Source organism: Pollicipes pollicipes, unplaced genomic scaffold, assembly GCF_011947565.3.
Source record: "Pollicipes pollicipes isolate AB1234 unplaced genomic scaffold, Ppol_2.1 Scaffold_4881;HRSCAF=5763_pilon_pilon_pilon, whole genome shotgun sequence".
Classification (NCBI taxonomy): domain Eukaryota; kingdom Metazoa; phylum Arthropoda; class Thecostraca; order Pollicipedomorpha; family Pollicipedidae; genus Pollicipes; species Pollicipes pollicipes.
The window spans coordinates 56,430,017-56,449,088 of NW_023596576.1; the positions used below are offsets into that span (position 1 = coordinate 56,430,017).

General features: G+C 48.9%; 1 protein-coding gene across 1 annotated transcript; it reads right to left on the bottom strand.

The window, feature by feature from the left end:
• Positions 1 to 9,223: 9,223 nt before the first annotated feature.
• LOC119101269 (procathepsin L) lies at positions 9,224 to 17,751 on the bottom strand. The gene is made up of 2 exons (XM_037224569.1): positions 17,466 to 17,751; positions 9,224 to 9,996 (listed from the first exon to the last, which is right to left on the bottom strand). Exons 1-2 carry the CDS (start codon positions 17,729 to 17,731, stop codon positions 9,276 to 9,278), a joined length of 987 nt encoding a protein of 328 aa, XP_037080464.1. The 5' UTR covers positions 17,732 to 17,751; the 3' UTR covers positions 9,224 to 9,275.
• Positions 17,752 to 19,072: the final 1,321 nt, after the last annotated feature.

Sequence of the window (19,072 nt, forward strand, 5' to 3'; positions counted from 1 at the left end):
TTAGTTTTGCTGCTTGAAATCGCGTGTATGACTGGGAGGTATTGGACCCTGTCGCGGCCGGTGGTTTCAACTGAGCTCCCCGGCTCAGGCTACTTACTGAATTCGAGTTTGTTTCTTGGTCGCGGGTAGGTACGGGGCGGGCTTTGCAGCTGCCGACGGCGGCAGGCAGTGATACTGTGCCGGCAACAGAGACACTCGGCCGCATGGCGAGTCTGCGGACACATAATCCTGTACAAGCGAGACGATGCTGGCGGTCCCGCCCTTTGACAATGGCTATGGACGCTCTTCCCGGTGCAGGAGTAGCAGACACGACCACACATCAACCTTGCACACGATTCATTGACAGAAAAGGCATTTAGCAATAGCTCCAAACGCATCTGTAACTGAAGTCTACTTGGCGTTATGGCATGACTTTGGTCTAAACTGATCTTAGTGACCGGACAAAAGCTTTACATTACGTTTGAACTGGTATGTAGAAGGCGTGCTGCCGTCATTATCGGCAAGATGGCAGCGCTTCGCAAATTGTCAAGTGTATTCGCGTGGAGCATTGTGCACGTAGATAAAATAGTAATAATAGCTTTAGTCGTCAAAGAACAAATGGGAAAATAGAGAGATAAATGTGATGTTTCGGCTATGTGCGTTTATCGAAAAGAATATCGAGTACTGCTGAGAGTACCACTATCGAGACGCAGTACTGCTGTCTGTAGGAGCACCGCACCAAGTGCTGGTCAAGCGTCTCGCTCTCCGGTCTACTCTCTTTCGAAGGACCGTCCAGCATGCGGACAGCGGTCGGACGGAGTGATGCGGAGGCGGCGACGCCGGCGGCTGCCTACCCATGGTCTGCTGTTCGATCACCTGCGGCAGATGTATTTAGAGGGGCTGGGATAGAAGCACAAAAATCATGGCATGGTTGAAAAGAAGACGCAGTGCATCCTGTAATCTTACATGCATTTCAGTTTGCATATTGACCAGTTGACACCAACATAGATAGCTGAAGATTCGAGCGATTATGTAGAAGATTGAATTCGAAACGGGAGTCTGACAATTTCGAGGGTGTGATTAGTTAGTAAGTACAAACTTACCTTCAGAGCATATCTGTCTTAGAGCTGACGCTGGGGAGAATCTGGCGTTGCCTGAGCTTGGCCGAGATGAGGCTTTTCTGCGCCTCTTCTCCCACCTCTGCCGAACACGCCTCGGTGACGGTGTGTACGGCCCTCTCCACCGCCTGGATGTGAACCGGACAGGGCGAGATGGCCAGCGGAGCCTGTAGTTTGTCCCGCAGCTCGCCGTCGCTGACGTCTCGCAGCGGGGTCTGTGTGACTGGTCCGCGCCAGGGGATCAGTTCGGTGTGCCTCATGGCCCCGAGGTCTATGGCTGGAATGGTGAAGACCGTAGGCTGAAGAAGACCCTCGGCTTGCTGCTCACGCGCGGCGCGGTGATCCGAACCGTCCGCTCGCGGACCACACGGTCCTCGTTCGCCACCATGAGCAGCAGCAGCTGCTCCGGACGGCGCCAGTGCTCGTTGCGCTGGAGGACTGGCTGCAACGTAGCCTGTGTGTGCTGCGGCGGCTTGCGGAGCAGCGCGATGAACCGGACTAAGTTCCGTGGGCCAAAGTCGCAGCTGCTCTTCTGCTGGATGGCAAACCACACCGTAGTGTCCAACCACGCACTGGACGAAGTCCTTGAGGGCGCTGCTGGAGGTCTTGATAGAGATGCATGCAGCAGTCAGCAGGCGAGCAGCGAATGTCATTCATCTGAAAACAAAAGCGAATAGATTAGAACAATTTTTGCGAAATGGGCATTAGATCATGCAAAAATTGCTGCGTCCCTTTAGTGTATCCAATTATGCCTTATAGATATCCATTCAGGGCCCTTAAATGTAACGGAATGGATGTCGGCAAATACACTAGGAAGCATGAACCACAGGGCAAATGATACAACATGCTGTCGCACAACGTATGATAGTGAATAAATGCTCAACAGTGAGCACATGAAACACCAAATGATATGCATCAAATTTAAATCATGCATTGTCATCGATTCGAAGATAATGCGCGTCATACTACCTGACATGGTTCGATGGGCCGATTCACCGCCGGGCTGTCGCGGCCCGAACGGAGCCGTTTTGAACTCCGGCGGTCAGCAGGTACTGCAGCTGCTAGTCGGTGCTCAGCTGCTGGATCAGATCGACCGGTGGGTTTGGCACGTACCCCGGCATAGGTTCTCTCCCAGACCTCTCCGGCGCAGGTCTCGCCGATGGGTCCAGAAAAGGCTTTCCGTCCCGTGCTCGTGCTCTTCAGGCTCAGCAGCAGGTGGCGGAGGTTCAGCTCGTCGCCGTGCAGCTGGCAGACGAACCGGTGCACAGGTGACTGAGTGGCCAGTCCAAACAGCCGGAACACGCGGCCTGTCGTCCCAGTGTGGACGACTGTGCCATTGCAGCCGAGCACATTGACGTGACCATCGCACTGCAGGCCCACGGAGTGTGAAGCTCGCTGAGCAAGACGGGGCGCGGCCAGACTCGGACGTGAAGTGAGTCACGAGGCGGCCGTCTGTCTCAGCATGACACCCATGTTTTCGACGGCATTCGCGTGGCTGTGTGTGTAGCTCACGTCTTTACGGCCGTCGAAGTAGCCGATGGTCAAACCTGATTTGTAGATTGATTTTGCACTTTGGTCAACCGTCTCCTTTCTTGCTCTGTCTCTTGTGCGCCAGATCTTCTCAGGATCTACGATATTTCATTTCGGGCAGCCAGTCCGTCTCTGCCGTCTTGTTGGAAGGTGTCTGTGATAGCAGCTGCGGCCCGGTTTGAGCCACGCGTAGCTGTCCATCACAAGAGCGGTGTTAGTCAGATCGCTAACGGTACTATCTTCAGTGACTGCGGTCTGACCCGGATGAACAATGGAGTCGTCACAACCTTCTACCATGCACGGAGCCGTGTCAGAATCCGTGCTCTCGGTCGGCTTGCCAGCACTGAGACCACTTGGTCCCGGCGCATGCTCGAGTTCAGCACTAGCAGCCGGCGCTGGCTCAGCAGGCGACTCGGGCTCAGCAGCCGGTGAGGAAGGCGACTCAGGGTCAGCAGCACACACCGCTCACTGACGGCCGAGCCAAGACGCCGCTGGAGGTGTTTGACCATCCTCTGCACCTCGCAATCGTCCCTAGTCACAGACATAGCCGAGTCATATGGCTCCAGGGTAAACTTCTGGTGCCTGCGCTGGTCCTTTAAGAAGGCAACGTCCCCTTGCTGCACTCTGTGGGCAATAGGGCATTGGGAGCTGCGCTGGGGCTTGCGCTTGCATCTCGCGACGTCGAGAAGCTTGTTCTATTTCGCGGCGGCGCCGTTGTAGTTTTCCTCTCTTTTGTTCTTCGATTCCTTGCTGATAGTTCTACATGGATCATATCGATTCCTCTTGATAACTTTCGTCAAGTATTTTAGACCATCAACGGGGATCATTTCGTTGGTCTTCTGTTCCCTGATTTTTTCCGTCACGGTTCTAAATCGTTTTCGAGTGAGAAATTTCTGCCATGAGGATGACAAGTATTTGATTCGCTCAGCCGCCTGATGTAAACCAAGGCTTTCCCGTAGTTGGCAGTTGGTGGTGGGATGGATGGAGAAGCCGGGTGGCCTATTACAAAATGTTTTGTGCGTAACCGTATAGCCTTCGGCATGCTTATCCAAGAAATTGCTCGAGTTAAATGTTTCAGTACCGACAAACCTAAATTAATAAACACTTATCACCTACACAACTAGCATATAAACTGCAAAATCAACATCACAATGATGTATAAACAATCGCAACCTTCGGCTAACCCCCGTCTGCTGGCGCACTCTCAAAACTGCACAGTTCTGCCTTTCGCCAAAAGCTGATGTTTTCAAATAAAAGACAAACTTAATAGCGGTTGGCAATGTTTTGCTGGTGTTCTGAGGGCATCCATTCCATACTTAATCCACCAGGTACCAGTAGTGCGGAAAGTTAAAAGGTTGAGGCTTGCCGGAAGATGACGCTACTGCGTAAAATAGGTGGCGCTAGTATTCCATACGATTTTCTTGGCCCATTGAAAAAAATTGCTCCTGCCTTGCGAATATTGACACTGAAATGGTGCAACAGACCTGAAAGTTTATTATTTATCCAAACGCTAAACAAATACTCTGTGCCACTTGATTCCAAGAGATTCATTCTCTCGATGACACACTGTATGGGCAAATAATTCTCACACTACTGGAACGCCTCTTGTTCATATTTTGAAGCAGTTCCTGTGCCTTTTGATCCCCTGTTTAACAGCAGGTAAGATTAACGCGAACTCAAAATGTCGACCATTCGCTGATCTTAAAGTGAACGCAAAAAAAACAAGCAACTCAATAGTATCAGTCCTTTATGTGCAGATGTTTCACTATCTTGGCCATGATCGCCTAATCGCACACCCAGGGGTGAAAAAAGTTTCTGATTTACAGGATATGGTGGTTGAAAAAACTGAGGCTTTTGCGAGCCAATTGGTGCAAAAATTGCAAAATTGAAAACAAAATTCAACAGCACAGAACATATGACAACAGACCATCCCAGCTAGCTGAAACTCGAAGACTAGTATCGGTCTGTACTCGCTAACGCTTGCAGCCCGAGTAGGTACAGAGCACATGAGCGTTAACGTTTCGCTATATGAGCATCTTTGGCTATAAGATGCTGCCAAACATAGAAGCTTTGATCAGAATAGCTTTTAGCAGGTAACAGAAGCATACTACAAAATATATTAATATGTCAGTGCTGGCGTCACAGATCAGTGGTGATACAGTGCTTTTTCAATGCTGCTTAGATCAATGCTTTTTCGCTGATTCTTTCCGCCAAGATTCACTTCACATGCTTAAAAGTATAAAATACCAGGCACCTAGGCTTATTTCTAGTCGTAAGAATTGCTGCTGGCTGCAGCATCTTACGGCGAATGTCATCAGCTTGTTAGGTAGTGTTACGAACGTACGGACGCAGAAACGCGAAGCGTAAAAGCGGCAACGTGTCACGTGTTTATGGTCTATCGCGTTGAAAAACTTTTTTGATATGATTCCTCTGTCCTTTGACAAGTAAAAGTTTAAATATCTTGTGACAGGTCTGATTGCTTTAATGTGATAAAACATCCGCATTTTCAAACGGCGCGTGCTTACATGCTACTTCTTGTTATTCCTTATTCTCAGTACATATATATCAAGACGGAGAAAGGGTTTCCTTACTTCTCACACTGCCCGACGCACCTCAGATTTAGCGTACTGATCTGACAACGGGCGTGAGATAATGCGTTTTTTGCTATCATTCGATTTTATTTGGAGCGAAAGGAAACTGCCAGAGCTGTTCAAAAATATATTGCGTCTGCTGATGTCAATATCGTATGGATTTCGCAAGAAATTTCATAAATTAAGCCCACGTTAGGAAGTGTGACACCTGCACCGGTAATACCAGTTATTGTACGAAGATAGTGAAGGTCGCCAACGCCTCCAGCTGATTGTGCGATGACGTCACTCGTTTTTAGGTACTTGTAGAAACATGCTATCGGTAGGTGTAGTGCTACAGGTATGCAGTTTTGCCAAATGCATGGGTGCGTGGGAGGGAGGTGGGCGCAGGAAGCGAACAACGGCTGTCCTTGCCTCTGAAATGCGATTAAAGCAATTTTCTCCCCAGATTTGACCCACTTTCTGTTCAGAGTTGGAGTCTGAGTCTGTCTCAGACAGACTCAGGAGTGAGAGTCAGAGTCTGTTCAATAATAACGAAAAAATATTATCTACGTCCCTGGTTAGGCGGCACAATCCCTACACCCCTGTAGAGCTAGTTATGTTAAGTATGCCTCTATCTGACAATTAGATTAGATCAGCTTCAACAATCACGCAGGGTTTGATAGTTCGCTTAAGTTCATCCAGTTCAACAGCTGCTCTGAAACAAAACTCAATCAGACAGTGATGATCCTGAGAGAGGCCTACGCCGTGGGCGCCCAACTGTGATGATTTTAAAAGAAGCCTAAACCAAGGACACTTGAAAGTGTTTGCTCGATGAGAGCCTGTGTGCATAGATACAAAGATATAGGACACCCGGCCTCTCATGTGCATAATTTGAATGGCGTTATTGTGACGTCAGGAGTGCCTTCGTGACCTGGAAATAATCCTCTCGAAAAAGTCTACACATCTTCGCGGGCGTATAGCTCAGAAACTAGAACGGTCTAAGTCTTAAGAAAGCTGAGCTGTGAACTGAGCCGAATGATCTTCAAGACGGCTATTTCCGTCCAAAGCCCCACACAAATGTGGAACACTCCCTTCAATAACGGCGCCATAACCGAGCATGTAAATACAGGTAAACGCGTTAAACCCATGGATAGATATGCAAGAACACTGCAAGAAAGGGCCAAAACACTAGCTCCAACACCGGCACGGCCCCATAGCTACCTCTCGGGAGATTGAAGTACTTCAAGCGAGTGCCAGGGTGGCAATTCCGCACGACCGGTTTGACAGCAACTCAGCTTCATACAAACGGACCATGACACCATCAAACAATGACATACTGAGGAGCATATTTACTATATAGAGAAATTGCATTGTCTAAAACAGTGTCTTCCACTTTAAGTATACCAACAGTTATCAGATAGCTTAGTTCATCATATCTAACGTTTGCTTCAATTTATTAAAATGGGGAACATTCACTTTGAGCAATTGGTTACTTGTTCCGCACATTTTGCTCATTGCTTCAAATAATTCGAGAAACATATCATTTATTTTAAGGTTTGTGCCACCTGCCATCCCAGATTTATTTTTGGCTAGACACCCCAGGTTTTCGTGATCTTTCTGTTCATGATGTAAAGGAGTTCCGCATATCAGATCACAGCAAGGATTCTAAAACATTAGAATTCCTTGGTTAATTGGCTACTATGTACTTCCTTGCTCCAAGCTAGGTAACTAACGAAACGTGGAGACCATAAGCAAGCTTTGGTGCAGTTAATTGTGGCGCCAAATGTGGTCTTCTCCTACCAAAATGAGCATATTGCCTTATAGCTCTGCATGACTTCGAGCAACGGAAGCAAGACTGCGTACCAGACAAAATTGTGCGTTGTCGGAAATTGTAAATTGTCTGTTTTGAGCATCGTGGTTTGTAGTTGTAGCATGTGCATATTTGCTTAGAGAAGTTGGATTATAGGAATACATGCCAAAAATATGTGATACACGACACAACTACAAAATGTGTTTTCAGAAACTGGTTACACCAATCGGTTTTACAAAATCGGTTTTGTCTGCGTTCCTGGCTCCTGGTAATTGCAACGCCTGTCACGGGATCGTTTGGCTGAAAGCAAGTTTACCTCATGTTCAAAACATTCTTGAAAGATGTATTTTCTGTCGCCGAGGAAATTTGAAGAAACCGCTGCAATATAACTAAATGGGATAAATCACAAAAACAAAGCTTAATAAGATGCAATGCAGCATAACCATCAAAAACATTCTCTTTCGGGAGTTTCATTTGCACTAAGGTATCATTTGCTGGCCATCAAACACTGAATAATAATCGAGACTAGTCAAATAAAATTATCTTACAGCTGCATGCTTGACATAACCGGATCTACAGGCCTGTCGTTTCCCATTAAGTTCGGTGAGGGGTAGTTTCCCTCTTTTATTTACCATTTTGTATTCATCATTTTTCGTCATATGCCATTTTTAGGTTCAGCGCACCCCCCCCCCCCCCCCGACATATTGTGAGAAGTTACACCACTGCTCCCAACTCTGAAAAGAGAGTGGACCAAATCTGGGAAGAAAATTTTTAAGTGCACTTTGAAAGCAGGCTGTCGTTTTTCTTCCCGCGCACCCGCCTCCCTTACTCCTACGTATTTTGCCAATCCTGTAGCCTTACATTTACCGATAACATGGTTCTACAAGCACCTGAAAACAACATCACTTTTGGTTTTGTGACGTCATCTTGCACCCAGGTGGAAGCGTTGGCAACCTTCACTATCTTCGCGTAATCACTAGTATCACCGGTGCAGGCCACATCGTGACATGATCCAATCAGTTGGTGCGAAACCCATGCAATGTGATATCAGCAGGTGAAAATGATATCTATGAGCGCCTCCAACACCTTTATTCAGCTCTACATCCAATATAATGGCGCTTAAAAACATTTTTGTCTCATGTCTGCTCACCGGTCGGAACGCTAGGTCTGAGGTGCGGCGAGCAGTGCGAGAGGCCCACACCAGCGATGCTCGGCCTCTTCCCTCAAAGCCGCTGTCTCTGCCATCAGCAACAGGAAGCCCCGGATGAATCCTTGACATGTGTAGCTCCAACGTCCCCCGTGTGACCTCTGAAGCGACAGTTTGGGTACCCACAAGCAACAGGCTTCCTAGATCGGCAGGGCCTTCAACGTCATTGCATGTGACGCCCTCCATGGTAGATCCTTAAGAAACCATACGGTGCCTAAAAAACTGGTCTTCAAGCCAGTCTGCTTCTTACGACACGAACACAACCAACGATAGCCTTCAGTCCTGCACCGAACCCAATTCATTACCGCATGGCAAGCATTCGAGCCCATCTGTCTCAAATGGGACGACGATTTAAAACGCCGCGGAGCGAGCTGATCACGTCCGTCGTAAGATGCTGAGGCCAGCCACCATTCTTACGACAAGGAAAACGCCTAGTTATTTGGTATCTTACTCTGTTGAGTATGTTAAGTGAATCTTGGCTGGAAAATCTGTAAAAAGCAGTAACCTGAGCGGCATTGGAAAAACACTGAGTCACCACTGATCTGCGACGTCAGCACTGACAGCATAATTTGTAAAATATTTCTGTCAACCGCGCAAAGCTATTCTGGTTAAAGCTACTAAGTTCGACAATACTTTGTAGCTCAGCTTGCCCATACAGTGGCCTGTCAACGTTTCGACAATTGCTCTGCGCAAGCCCGCCACTGCAAGCGTTAGTAAGCGTCGACCAATGCTTGAGTTTCGTGTAACTGAGTTGGCCTGTTGCAACGTGGTCTGGTCGGTTGTAATTTGCTTTCATTTTCGCGACCATGTCAGTTGGCTCACAAAAGTGTCCGTTTTTGTCACCGATCATATCTGGCAAATCCGATCATATCACCGATCATGTCACCGATCATGTCACCGATCATATCCGTCAAATCGGAAGCCTTTTCTCCCCGCTCATGGCCATCGCGGGATATTCATGCTCTGGGACTACGCACACCAATGTGATTGTTCTCTGTGATGTTTGTAATATATATTTTTTTAGTCTAACGATTCCGCTCGCCGCGCGGGGTCGCTGCCGCTCAGATGGTGGGATACACACAGTCAGAGGCGATGCCGCACATGTTGCCGTCGTCCTTGGCCATGCGAAAGAACCCGTCTTCGCCCCAGCCGGAGCCCCACGAGTTCTTGACGATCCAGTAGTTTTTGCCGTTCTCGCTGCCATAGCCCACGGCCAGCACGCCGTGGTCCAGGTCGTTGATGTCCGTCCCACAGTGATTGTTGCTGTAAATGCCGTGCGAGTACAGCTGGAAGTCAATGTGTGACGCGTCCATACCGACCGCTATCGGGCCCACGTTACCGACGGCGTCCATCAGCTCAGTCTCGTCCTGCGACTGGATGATGGTCGAAGCGGAGCAGTGCGCCACAGCCTTGTCGGCCTCGTACTTGCACGAGTGGTGCGTGCGCGCTGTATACCTGTAGTCAGCTTCGGCCATGATGCCGCCGTTATCGATCAGGTACTTGAAGGCGTAACGCATCTCACCACCGTCGCATGCGTCATTGCCGTAGTCGAATGAGCAGTCCATGATCTGTTGCTCGGAGAGAGACACCAGGTCGTTGCCGGCCAGCTTCCATGCGCCCTCCAGCGCGCCGGTCGTGGAGAAGGCCCAGCACGAGCCGCACTGGCCCTGGTCCTTCGGCTTCGTGACGGCGCCCTGGTCGCGCCAGTCGGCAGTGTCTGGCGCGGTCCGACCGGTCCCCTGGAACGGCCGGCCCTGCAGCCGCTCCTCGCTCGGTCGGTACCTGCCGCCAGAGACTGGCTGTCACCGCACACAGAGCTTCAGACGTGCGCACACACGGGGATGGGGTGCGGCGGATAGCTCGACTCGGTCGGTACCTGCCGCCAGAGACGGACTGTCACCGCACACCCTAGGGATGATGTGAGACAGGTAACTGTCATCGCAAAGCGTCTATACGTATTTGCACGAATCGGCGAAATGACGTCACCGGAGCTACGTTCACCTGCATGGTCTTCTGAATATTTTCTTTTGATGAAAGTGAAGTTTTCTTGATCGTCATGCGCATTTTGAGTCTATTATTCTGAACTTCTGTGCGTTGTGTATCATGAGATTGATACTCTGTCCATTATTCTGGCAGCGAATTAGCGAACCGCTATGATGGATGACAGCATTGCACAACATTTTTTCAACAATTTCATTGGTTGCCATGGGCGACGGGGTAACGCTTAGGCACACGCAAGGACGTTTGAGCGCTGAATCGTGATTATTTATTGTATTTATAGTTGAGAGCATCTAAAGTAATGCTTTTTCCAATCGTCACCATTCCTTCGTGGGCGATGGGGTAACGTCATGGACAGTCATGTTTTATGCAGTGTGTTGTAGGTAAAGTGCGATCTTTGTGTCAGTTACAAGCAGGGCAGTAGAACATCTGTGAAGAGGGGGACGTCATTTGTACCCGTTCCTTTCTACGCTTGTCATAGAGTTAATGTTCGATGTTTGGGGTGAGGCCTGTTCCCATGATCCGTTACAATGGGAAGAGCCAGTGATGACCCGACTCCTAGATGGCTGTTTGCTTTTGGAAAAGCACAGACCATTAGCGTTTGAAAACTCCGCATTTACCATCAATTTGCTGTGTAAAATACCACGGCCCTGATAAATTGTACCAAATGTAGCCCTGAATGGAAACGTTAACTGGGAACCAAGGACTTCTTTCCTATAAAGCATATCATGATCACTAGTCTGACTACTATCATGATATAGGAATATGAAGGGGGAGGGGGGCAAGGTGGACATGATTTCCACTTTTTGAGAATGCACAACATTAGTCCAACTGGCGATCATAGGAAGAGTCGACTTTCAAAGGACTCGTGCTCGGTCGTTTGTGATCCAACTTTGGTTTCAGCGTACTTGTTAGGTAAACCTCGCAGACCAGCTTAAGCACAATATTTCTTCAGCTTCCGCGTAGAGTCAGTGAGATCAGTTCGGTAGGTTTAGACATTCTGAAATTTTGACCCAGGGTCACATGTCAGCGCTTTGCATGCAAGACTGTACATATCATTGTTAAAGCACATAGCTTCAATCTGTGCCAGCTCAGGTTCAAAAGAAACAATGTGGACCTGGTGAGTCCGCATTGGAAGTCAAGGTGTTTGGCCGCGCCTCTGTGATGCATGTGCTGGTTATTGAACAAACATGACTTGCGGAAAACCAACACTTCTATTCCTTAACACGCGTTCGGGTGGGGGTCAAATTGAATCCTTCGAAGGTTTTTCCAGAATGGTTTCCGAACAACGCGGCGCAGCCACGCCAAAATTTGCATAGCTGTAGAAAATTAAATAGCGGATTGTTCGGCATCAGCAATTTAGATGTACTTTGTAAGGTCGCTGACCTATGGCAGCTCAAATTCAGGCCATGATTTCAGCGGAGTCGATTTCTAGGGAATCCTTCAATCTGATCCAACAACGGAGTGTTAGACGAAGCCATACATCTCTGGGATGCTTTCTTTGGTAACACAACAGTTGAATGAACAAGTTACATTGATCTAAGGGCAGGTATGAAGGTCACACCAAGATCAAAACCAACCTGTTTTTTTACTCTAGGGCTTGCTGTATGGGATAGTTTCTGGTGCTCATTTCGAATTTATTGCTTGCAGGAAACGCATTATATATCATCCATAGACTTCTTAGAGGTCAGAATAGGTCATTGACCTAAAATAACCAAGGTCAACATTTTGTTTTAGGGAACACACTGCCTAGCGTAATCTTTGTCGCTTAATCAAATGTAAAACTCAAAGCAATCTTGTGTGATTTTGGTCACCTTAATCTTCAAAATGTCAAACAAGGCCACTGACCTTAGATGAGCATGTGACCTTTTGCTTAAAACGGTTATCTAGGTTCTGGGGGCGCTCTGGAGACCAACCTGGAACTTAACCTTGTTTGACCTTTTTTGCCCCGAAGGTCATGACCTAGGGACCTGAAACTTTGAAATAAGTGAGTTCACGTACAGGTCAGCACATCCTGTAAATTTGGTGTCTCTAGCTTTTTCGAGATCTCAGGGGGTCAAATTGTCCCCCCCCCCACCCGAGCGAAGGGTATCTAGCCGGCAACCTGGGCGCGTGTTAAGAACCAAGCAGCCCGTGCTGTACGTTTTTCACTATTATATATATTTTGTCCTCGGCCCCTAATTTGTCGCAAGGACGTGAGCAGGCCCGCCTGACGTTCGCCGGCTAAAGAGGTGCAGGTGATGGTCCAGATACATGTCCAGTGATGCAGGACGCGTGGACGGAAGTGGTGCAGACGCATGTCCAGTGGTGCAGGAGGCATGCACGGAAATGGTGCAGACGCATGTCCAGTGGTGCAGGACGCATGGACGAAAATGGTGCAGGCGCATGTACAGTGTGCACCACTGGACATGCGCCTGCACGATGGACATACGGACGGAAATGGTGCGGACGCATGTCCAGTGGTGCAGGAAGCATGGACGGAAATGGTGCACACGCATGTCCAGCACCGAACTAGCCGCCTGAACTGGCGGTGATCGCTCGCCTACTACCCCAGGTGTGTCAGATCCTGATGAAAACTCGGGATCTGCAGCACGTCCAGCCCGTGGACATCTTCAGCCATCAGCAGCTCAGTTACTCAACTTGGCAGCTCAGCGGGCATCGGCTGGCCAAGGGTTGATGGACGGACTGTAAGGTGTTGCATAACCTGTCGCACCACGCTCGATCAGTCGGAGGACCTGTGCATTGGTCAAGCCTGTCATGGTCGTACCCTGCATGTAAGGAGTCGTTAGCAAGGTGGATGCTTGGCTTCCAGCTCGGCACCGGTGTCATCCATGAGGCACTTCGGGTGCTGAAGCCGGCGGTGGGAACGATGGACCCGCTGAAGCGCATCTTCTGCTTCTGCGTTAACGCGATGGCATTGCACGGTCAACAGTCGTATGACTAAAGCCTTTTGTCAAACAAGGAATGTTGTTATTAATTGATCCACTGCATTGAACATGAATGGCCGGAAGCTTAATGAACGTGGATTATTTTGATTGTGATGAATATGAATAGCCAGAAGCTGATGGACATGTATTGTGGTGCGCCCTTACTACCGCATTTGGGTTCGGGCTCGAGCAAGCCTTACCCGGTATTTGCTGGGCGGAGTGGAGCAAACCGGCGGGGCCCTTCTGCATCATGAAACTAGCAGCCGTCAGAGCCCAGCTCTAGTAAATGACTAGCCCCAGTGACTTGGCTGTTCCATTAGACTGGTCGCGCTAATGTACCTGACCAGGTCCGGGCCGGGATCCTGGCTTAGCTCAGGAGCTTAGGGCACATAAGCTTATTGCGCTGTTACACACGACAGATCCTCAAATACATATCAGTCAAGATGGTGAGAGATATGCCCACACTCGCTTCCGTAAGCCGTCCTAGGCCACACCGATATCTGACCATTTGTCCCGTCGGGTGATCTGCCGGACCGGGGTACTAACTAAATGCCAGTCTAGGCCTAGAGGTTCGATAGATTCGCTTGAGGTAAATTAACTGAAGGGCGGCAGTTGTGATGCACAGTATAAACCGGTCAGCTGGGGATGTGACTTTTAGACCATCTGGTGCATCCGAAGTCATCCGAAGCATGTCCCTCTTCACGTGTGCGGCTGTCCCGGCGTCAGCTGCTACAAGTACACCTGCTACAGACTGCAGCCTAGGGGTAGCGCTCTTTTGACCTGTTTTAGTTCGCATATTGCGAGCCCGCTGGCCGAACAGTGGAACCTCGTCTGGCATGAATATGTCAGTACGATTGAACGTTTCTGATTGGCACAGCGGGCGGCGAAGGCAATTTACCGAGAAGCGCATTCGTTTGAACTTGAACCAGTGCGTCACTGTGAGCACGGATATTTTGTTCCAAAAAACCAAAGTCCGCTTCGAAATGAATCACTGTGGTGTACGTCATAGGAGGGAGATCAAAATCATGGTATAACGCTGCGCCGGACTCGCTTGATAGTAGCCCCATGTTTCCCTACATCTTTCCCTAAATATAGCGTTCCCCTTAAATCATTACACCAGGATTTTGACGAATTATTGTATTATAAGCATTGCAGAACACACCTAAACAGAAAGGCAAATGAAAAGTGCCACGTTCGCAATGGTAAGCTGGAAATTCAATGAGACTACTTCTGCAGGAGCTGCTACTTCAAATGAAAATTCTGAGTTCCTGAGAAGTATGTCAGAGAAACCTTTATCACCGATCACACCGGACACGTCTGATCCGATAATAAGTGACAAATACAAAAGTTGGCATGCTCCCTTCAACACGCGCTCGGGTGGAGGGGGTCAAATTGATCCCCCAATGTTTTTTCAGAATGGTTTCTGAACGGCGCGGCGAAGCCGCGCCAAATTTTGCATAGCTGCTGTCGATTGAATAACGGATCGCTTGGTGCAAGAAATATGCTTATTGCATTGGATCAAAGTCAATTTCTAGGGAATCGTTCAATCTGACGCAACAACGGAGTGTTTGACGAAGCTACACATCTTTGAGATGCTTCACTAGGTAATAGAAACATTGAATGAGCAAATAACGTTGACCTAACGTTAGGTATGAAGGTCACACCAAGGTAAAAACCAACCTGTTTTATTGCTCTAGGGCTTGCTGTATGGGGTAGTTTCCCGTGCTCATTTTGAATTCATTGATAGCAGAAACCACGTCATACATCTTCCATTGACTTCATAGAAGTCAGAATAGCTCATTGACTTAAGATGACTCAGGTTGAAACTTTTTAAAACCATACTGCCTAGCATAATCTTTGTTGCTTATTTAAATGTAAAACTCAAAGCGGTCTTGTATAATTTTAGTCACCATGACCTTCAAAGATCAAACAAATTCAATGACATTAAATGAGCTTGTGACCTTTGCTTAGAAACAGTTGTCTAGGTTCTGGGGACACTTGGAGACCAACCTGAAATCTGACCTTGTTTAATCTTATTTGACCCGAAGGTCGTGACCTCATGACCTCAAACTTTTACCTAAGTGAGTTTACGTACAGGTCAACACATCCTGCAAATGTGGTGTCTCCAGCTTTCTTAGTTCCCGAGAACTTAGGGGGGGGAGTCTAATTGACCCCCAACCGAGCGAAGGGTATCTAGCCGGCTACCCGGGCGCGTGTTAAGGTGCTCTATGAATTAGTTAGGCCCTGCTCTGGATCAGGAGGTCCCGCTTGTGCTATGGAGGGGGTTGGTGGCTCGTGAAGCCCTTTAGGAATCACGAGGCTATCGTTCCAGATCAGGGAGCACCCTAGATAGGTCAGGAGGACCCTGGTGATGGTTTTGGGTTTCAGGGCGCGTCAGCCACCAGGTCATTCTGCGCCCAATTCAGGAGCACACTGTTCTGGATGAGGAGATCCCTAACCTCATGTTCCAGGAGACCTGCTTCGGATCAGAAGCCCCTAAGCTGGGATAAAGGAGTGCTGTACTGGATTGGAGCCCCTAATCGTAAAAAGGCCAGCGATCGCTGCACCGTGGGTAACACACGTGGCGGTGACAGATCTGGTTTGGCCTGCACTCCCACACACAGGTTTTTATCCGCTCCCTGAACTCCCTCATCCGACAAAATGACGACACCACATGTACTCAAACCGAAGCCAGTTCGGCTTAGATTCCAGAATGATGAGTGCCGGACTGACATATGCTGTTTGTTTACTGAAAAGCCATCATTCAAGTACGCAATTTGAATTTGTGGTGTGGGCAGGGAGTAGTCATTCCGTATTTTTCGTTAACGTCTTTTACTTGCGAAATGTAAGGCAGACAGATTTGAACTGGCACATCAATGGGCTCATCTCTCTTCAAGAGACGGGCTGATGTGAAACATGCTGGGCTATGGATCCAGGTCTTCGCTTGCAAAAACCGTGTCATCAAATGGTGTATTTAAAGGGAATGTTCCATATTTGAAGCCGTTAAGGCAGGCATGGAATACGATGATATTAGCTCACTTGTAGCTTTATATACTTGAGAGTGCAAAATGCCTATCTAAACAGTACAATTTTACAACTTAGTAAGCATGCGTGCCATTACGTCATCGCTAAATAGCGTCAGAGAACGTTTACATGGCGTCAGAGGCTGCCATACTGACCATTCAAAATTCCCATCATAGCGGACACGCTGACTCACTTGAAGTAAACTTCTCCAGAGACGTCTTGCTAATGGGCGCGGTGTTTCCATAATCCGAATATCGTCGCGTCCGTGTTTTTGGCCCTTTCTCGCGATATTCTAGCATTTAAATGTGTGACTTTATATTGTGTACTTGCATCCAGATGCTCGGTTATAACGTTACTCTTAGGTATTCGATTATGAGTCTTATTTCCGTAATAACTCCACTGTCACCGCCTGCCACTGTCGCTTCCTGTACAATGCAGCGTGATGCGTGTTCAAAACTCGCACTTCATGCATAACATTGGCTCAGAGTCAACTGAAGTCCGTTGGTGCTCGATATCGTGTTCATGTACTCAAGATGGGAATAAGCCGACAGGTGTTTCTAATTTGGCCTTATGAAGCACGCCAGGTAAGCACGCCAAACACGCAATTTCGAGGCGTAAAAATGCGTCTATGTGAGGTCCACTAGTCTTCTTCTCATACATACTCGGGGTGCCGTTCTTTAAGTCCCGTCCAGCGCTTTCTCTCCCCCCCCCCCCCCCCTCCTCCAAGGCTTCCGCGAGAAGGCCTGATTGTCTTGGAGTCCCCGTGTGACGCCGCACGCAAGCAGAGTAGTTTTGGTGACCACGACGCTCTGGGGCCAGCGGGGCCAAAAGCAGATGAGTTAAAAGGCATCACATGACGAGGAACCACCGATCGTCAAGATACCTGATGTCACGCCAAGGACCACTCGGATCCAAAGGCGTGACTCCCCGGCATCTTCTGCACAATCCTGAGGCTGCTAATTTGCTGGACCCCACTGACTAAGCCAAGTGGGGGTAGCCATAGCACACGTGCTCACGAGCGAGCAGTTGGCCAGGGGGCATGAAAACCAAGGCCTCTGGCCAGCATATATGTTTGCTTAGATTGATTCCGCCTTTGGCTCTTACTTATGCTTTTGGCTTTTTGTCTGCTTGAATTTTAGTCATTTGATTCATATCACTTTCGGCTTTTGCATTTCAATTTTACAGTTTGGCTTTTTCCCACTTGACATTTTTCTTTTCGATTTTTTGTCTTAACTTTGTCTTAAAAACCCCTCGCCTCTCCACGCACTCATGCTGAGGTCGTCACTGCGCCAGGCCACTCACCCGTTCATCTGCGCACGGAACTCCTCGCTGGTCATGTCGGCATACTTGTTGACGCCCAGCCAGTGCGTGTGCAGGCCGGCGTCGGCCTCGGCGTTGTGCTTGGCCACATAGGCCTTGTTGGTGGCGTAGGTCTTCATGTGCTTCAGCTCGTCGAACTGGTCGGCGTACAGCTTACTGTGGGTTAGCTTGAACTGGGCCCACTCGTCCACGTCCACCCAGCCGCCGAGGGCTGCGTGCGCCAGCACCGTCACCAGCAACAGCTTCATGATCACGGGATCTGGATGTTGTCACTGTCGGGAGATCAACGCGCAACATTGTTGTCAGTTGACGACTGTGGTACGTTTCGGAAAATGGATGCGTCGGAGGTGATCTTTTACGCATTTTGTTAGTCACCGTCCGTGATAAATGAATCCTATTGCTGCTGACACATAATCCTCGTAGTGAACAAGGTTCATGACATAACACATCACACATACATCTCGTCCAGCACATCCAACAGATTAACATCGGTGTACAATCGAACATGTCTTTCGTTTACGGGAACCGTTCATTGAAATAATCCACATGCATCAGGATGCGTATAACCAGCTCATAAAGATGCCATTCTGTTCTTAAGATTTCCTAATGGGCGGAGCTAGCTGACATATGCTTGATTCACTTTCCATGTGTTTACGCCTATTTTGGTATAGCTTACTGTCAGGGTTTAAATTCCATCATCAGTGAAACCGAGGGTCTCTGAGAACATGTAGTTACTTCATATGAATCAGAAGCAAGCATCTAAACAGGAAAATGGTGAAACGATTTCACAGATACCCATGCTGATAGGCAGCTTCGCTGATCAAAGATCAGTTTTTTGACGTCTGAATGTGGAAAACAACGTCTCGTGCTTAATTGATCCGTTTATCCCGGCCATACCCAGGGAGTCGTCGGATTACCAGGCCTTCTGCTGACGTCTGGTGTGTACCTGTCCCGCCACTCGGCCAGAAGGGTTGTGGGGCGCGGGGCGGGGTGGACCAGCGTCCCCCAGGCTGACGCGGACGGACAGGTGACTCGGTGCCGCGATCGGACGGATAAGCCACTGGCTGGCCGGCTGGCGGCGCCTCTCCGGCTATCCGGCTGACATCGGCCACCAGCCGTGCTGTCGCGACACTCACCTCCTGGTAAACAGAGACGCTGGCCGGTCAGCGCCGCCTTTATTCGCCGGGCCTATCGCGGCCGGCGGCTCAGCGCGAGGCAAGACGCGGGCCGGGCCAGCGTCAAATGGTGAGCTCTCACGCCTCTGTGAAGCAACCGTATCGGGCCGGCCGGGGAACCGGTGGCGCTTGCACAGCTGTCGAGATTACACGCCTCAACGATGGCCTTGTTTTCAACCAGAGGCACTTCAAAGGGGACTGGAGAAGTAATAATTATATATACATGCCCTCAGTGGAGCTATCGTAGTTTCCAACCGCTAACCAGCCTGGACCTAAGGCATCAATGTGTACACACGTCGACATGAAGTGCGTGAATCAAGAGTACGTGCGCTTCTGAAACAATCTATGTCGTGTCCTGGTTTGTGCGTTCATGTCCATAGTCGTATCAAGCGATCAATTTGCGTTCAGGCGTTA

What these genes read in the sequence shown, in the direction of transcription:
- LOC119101269 (XM_037224569.1), bottom strand. Translation starts at nt 17,731, where the DNA reads ATGAAGCTGTTGCTGGTGACGGTGCTGGCGCACGCAGCCCTCGGCGGC. An exon ending in TTCCGTGCGCAGATGAACGG is followed by an intron (nt 9,997 to 17,465) that starts GTGAGTGGCCTG and finishes CTCTGGCGGCAG; the next exon opens with GTACCGACCGAGCGAGGAGC.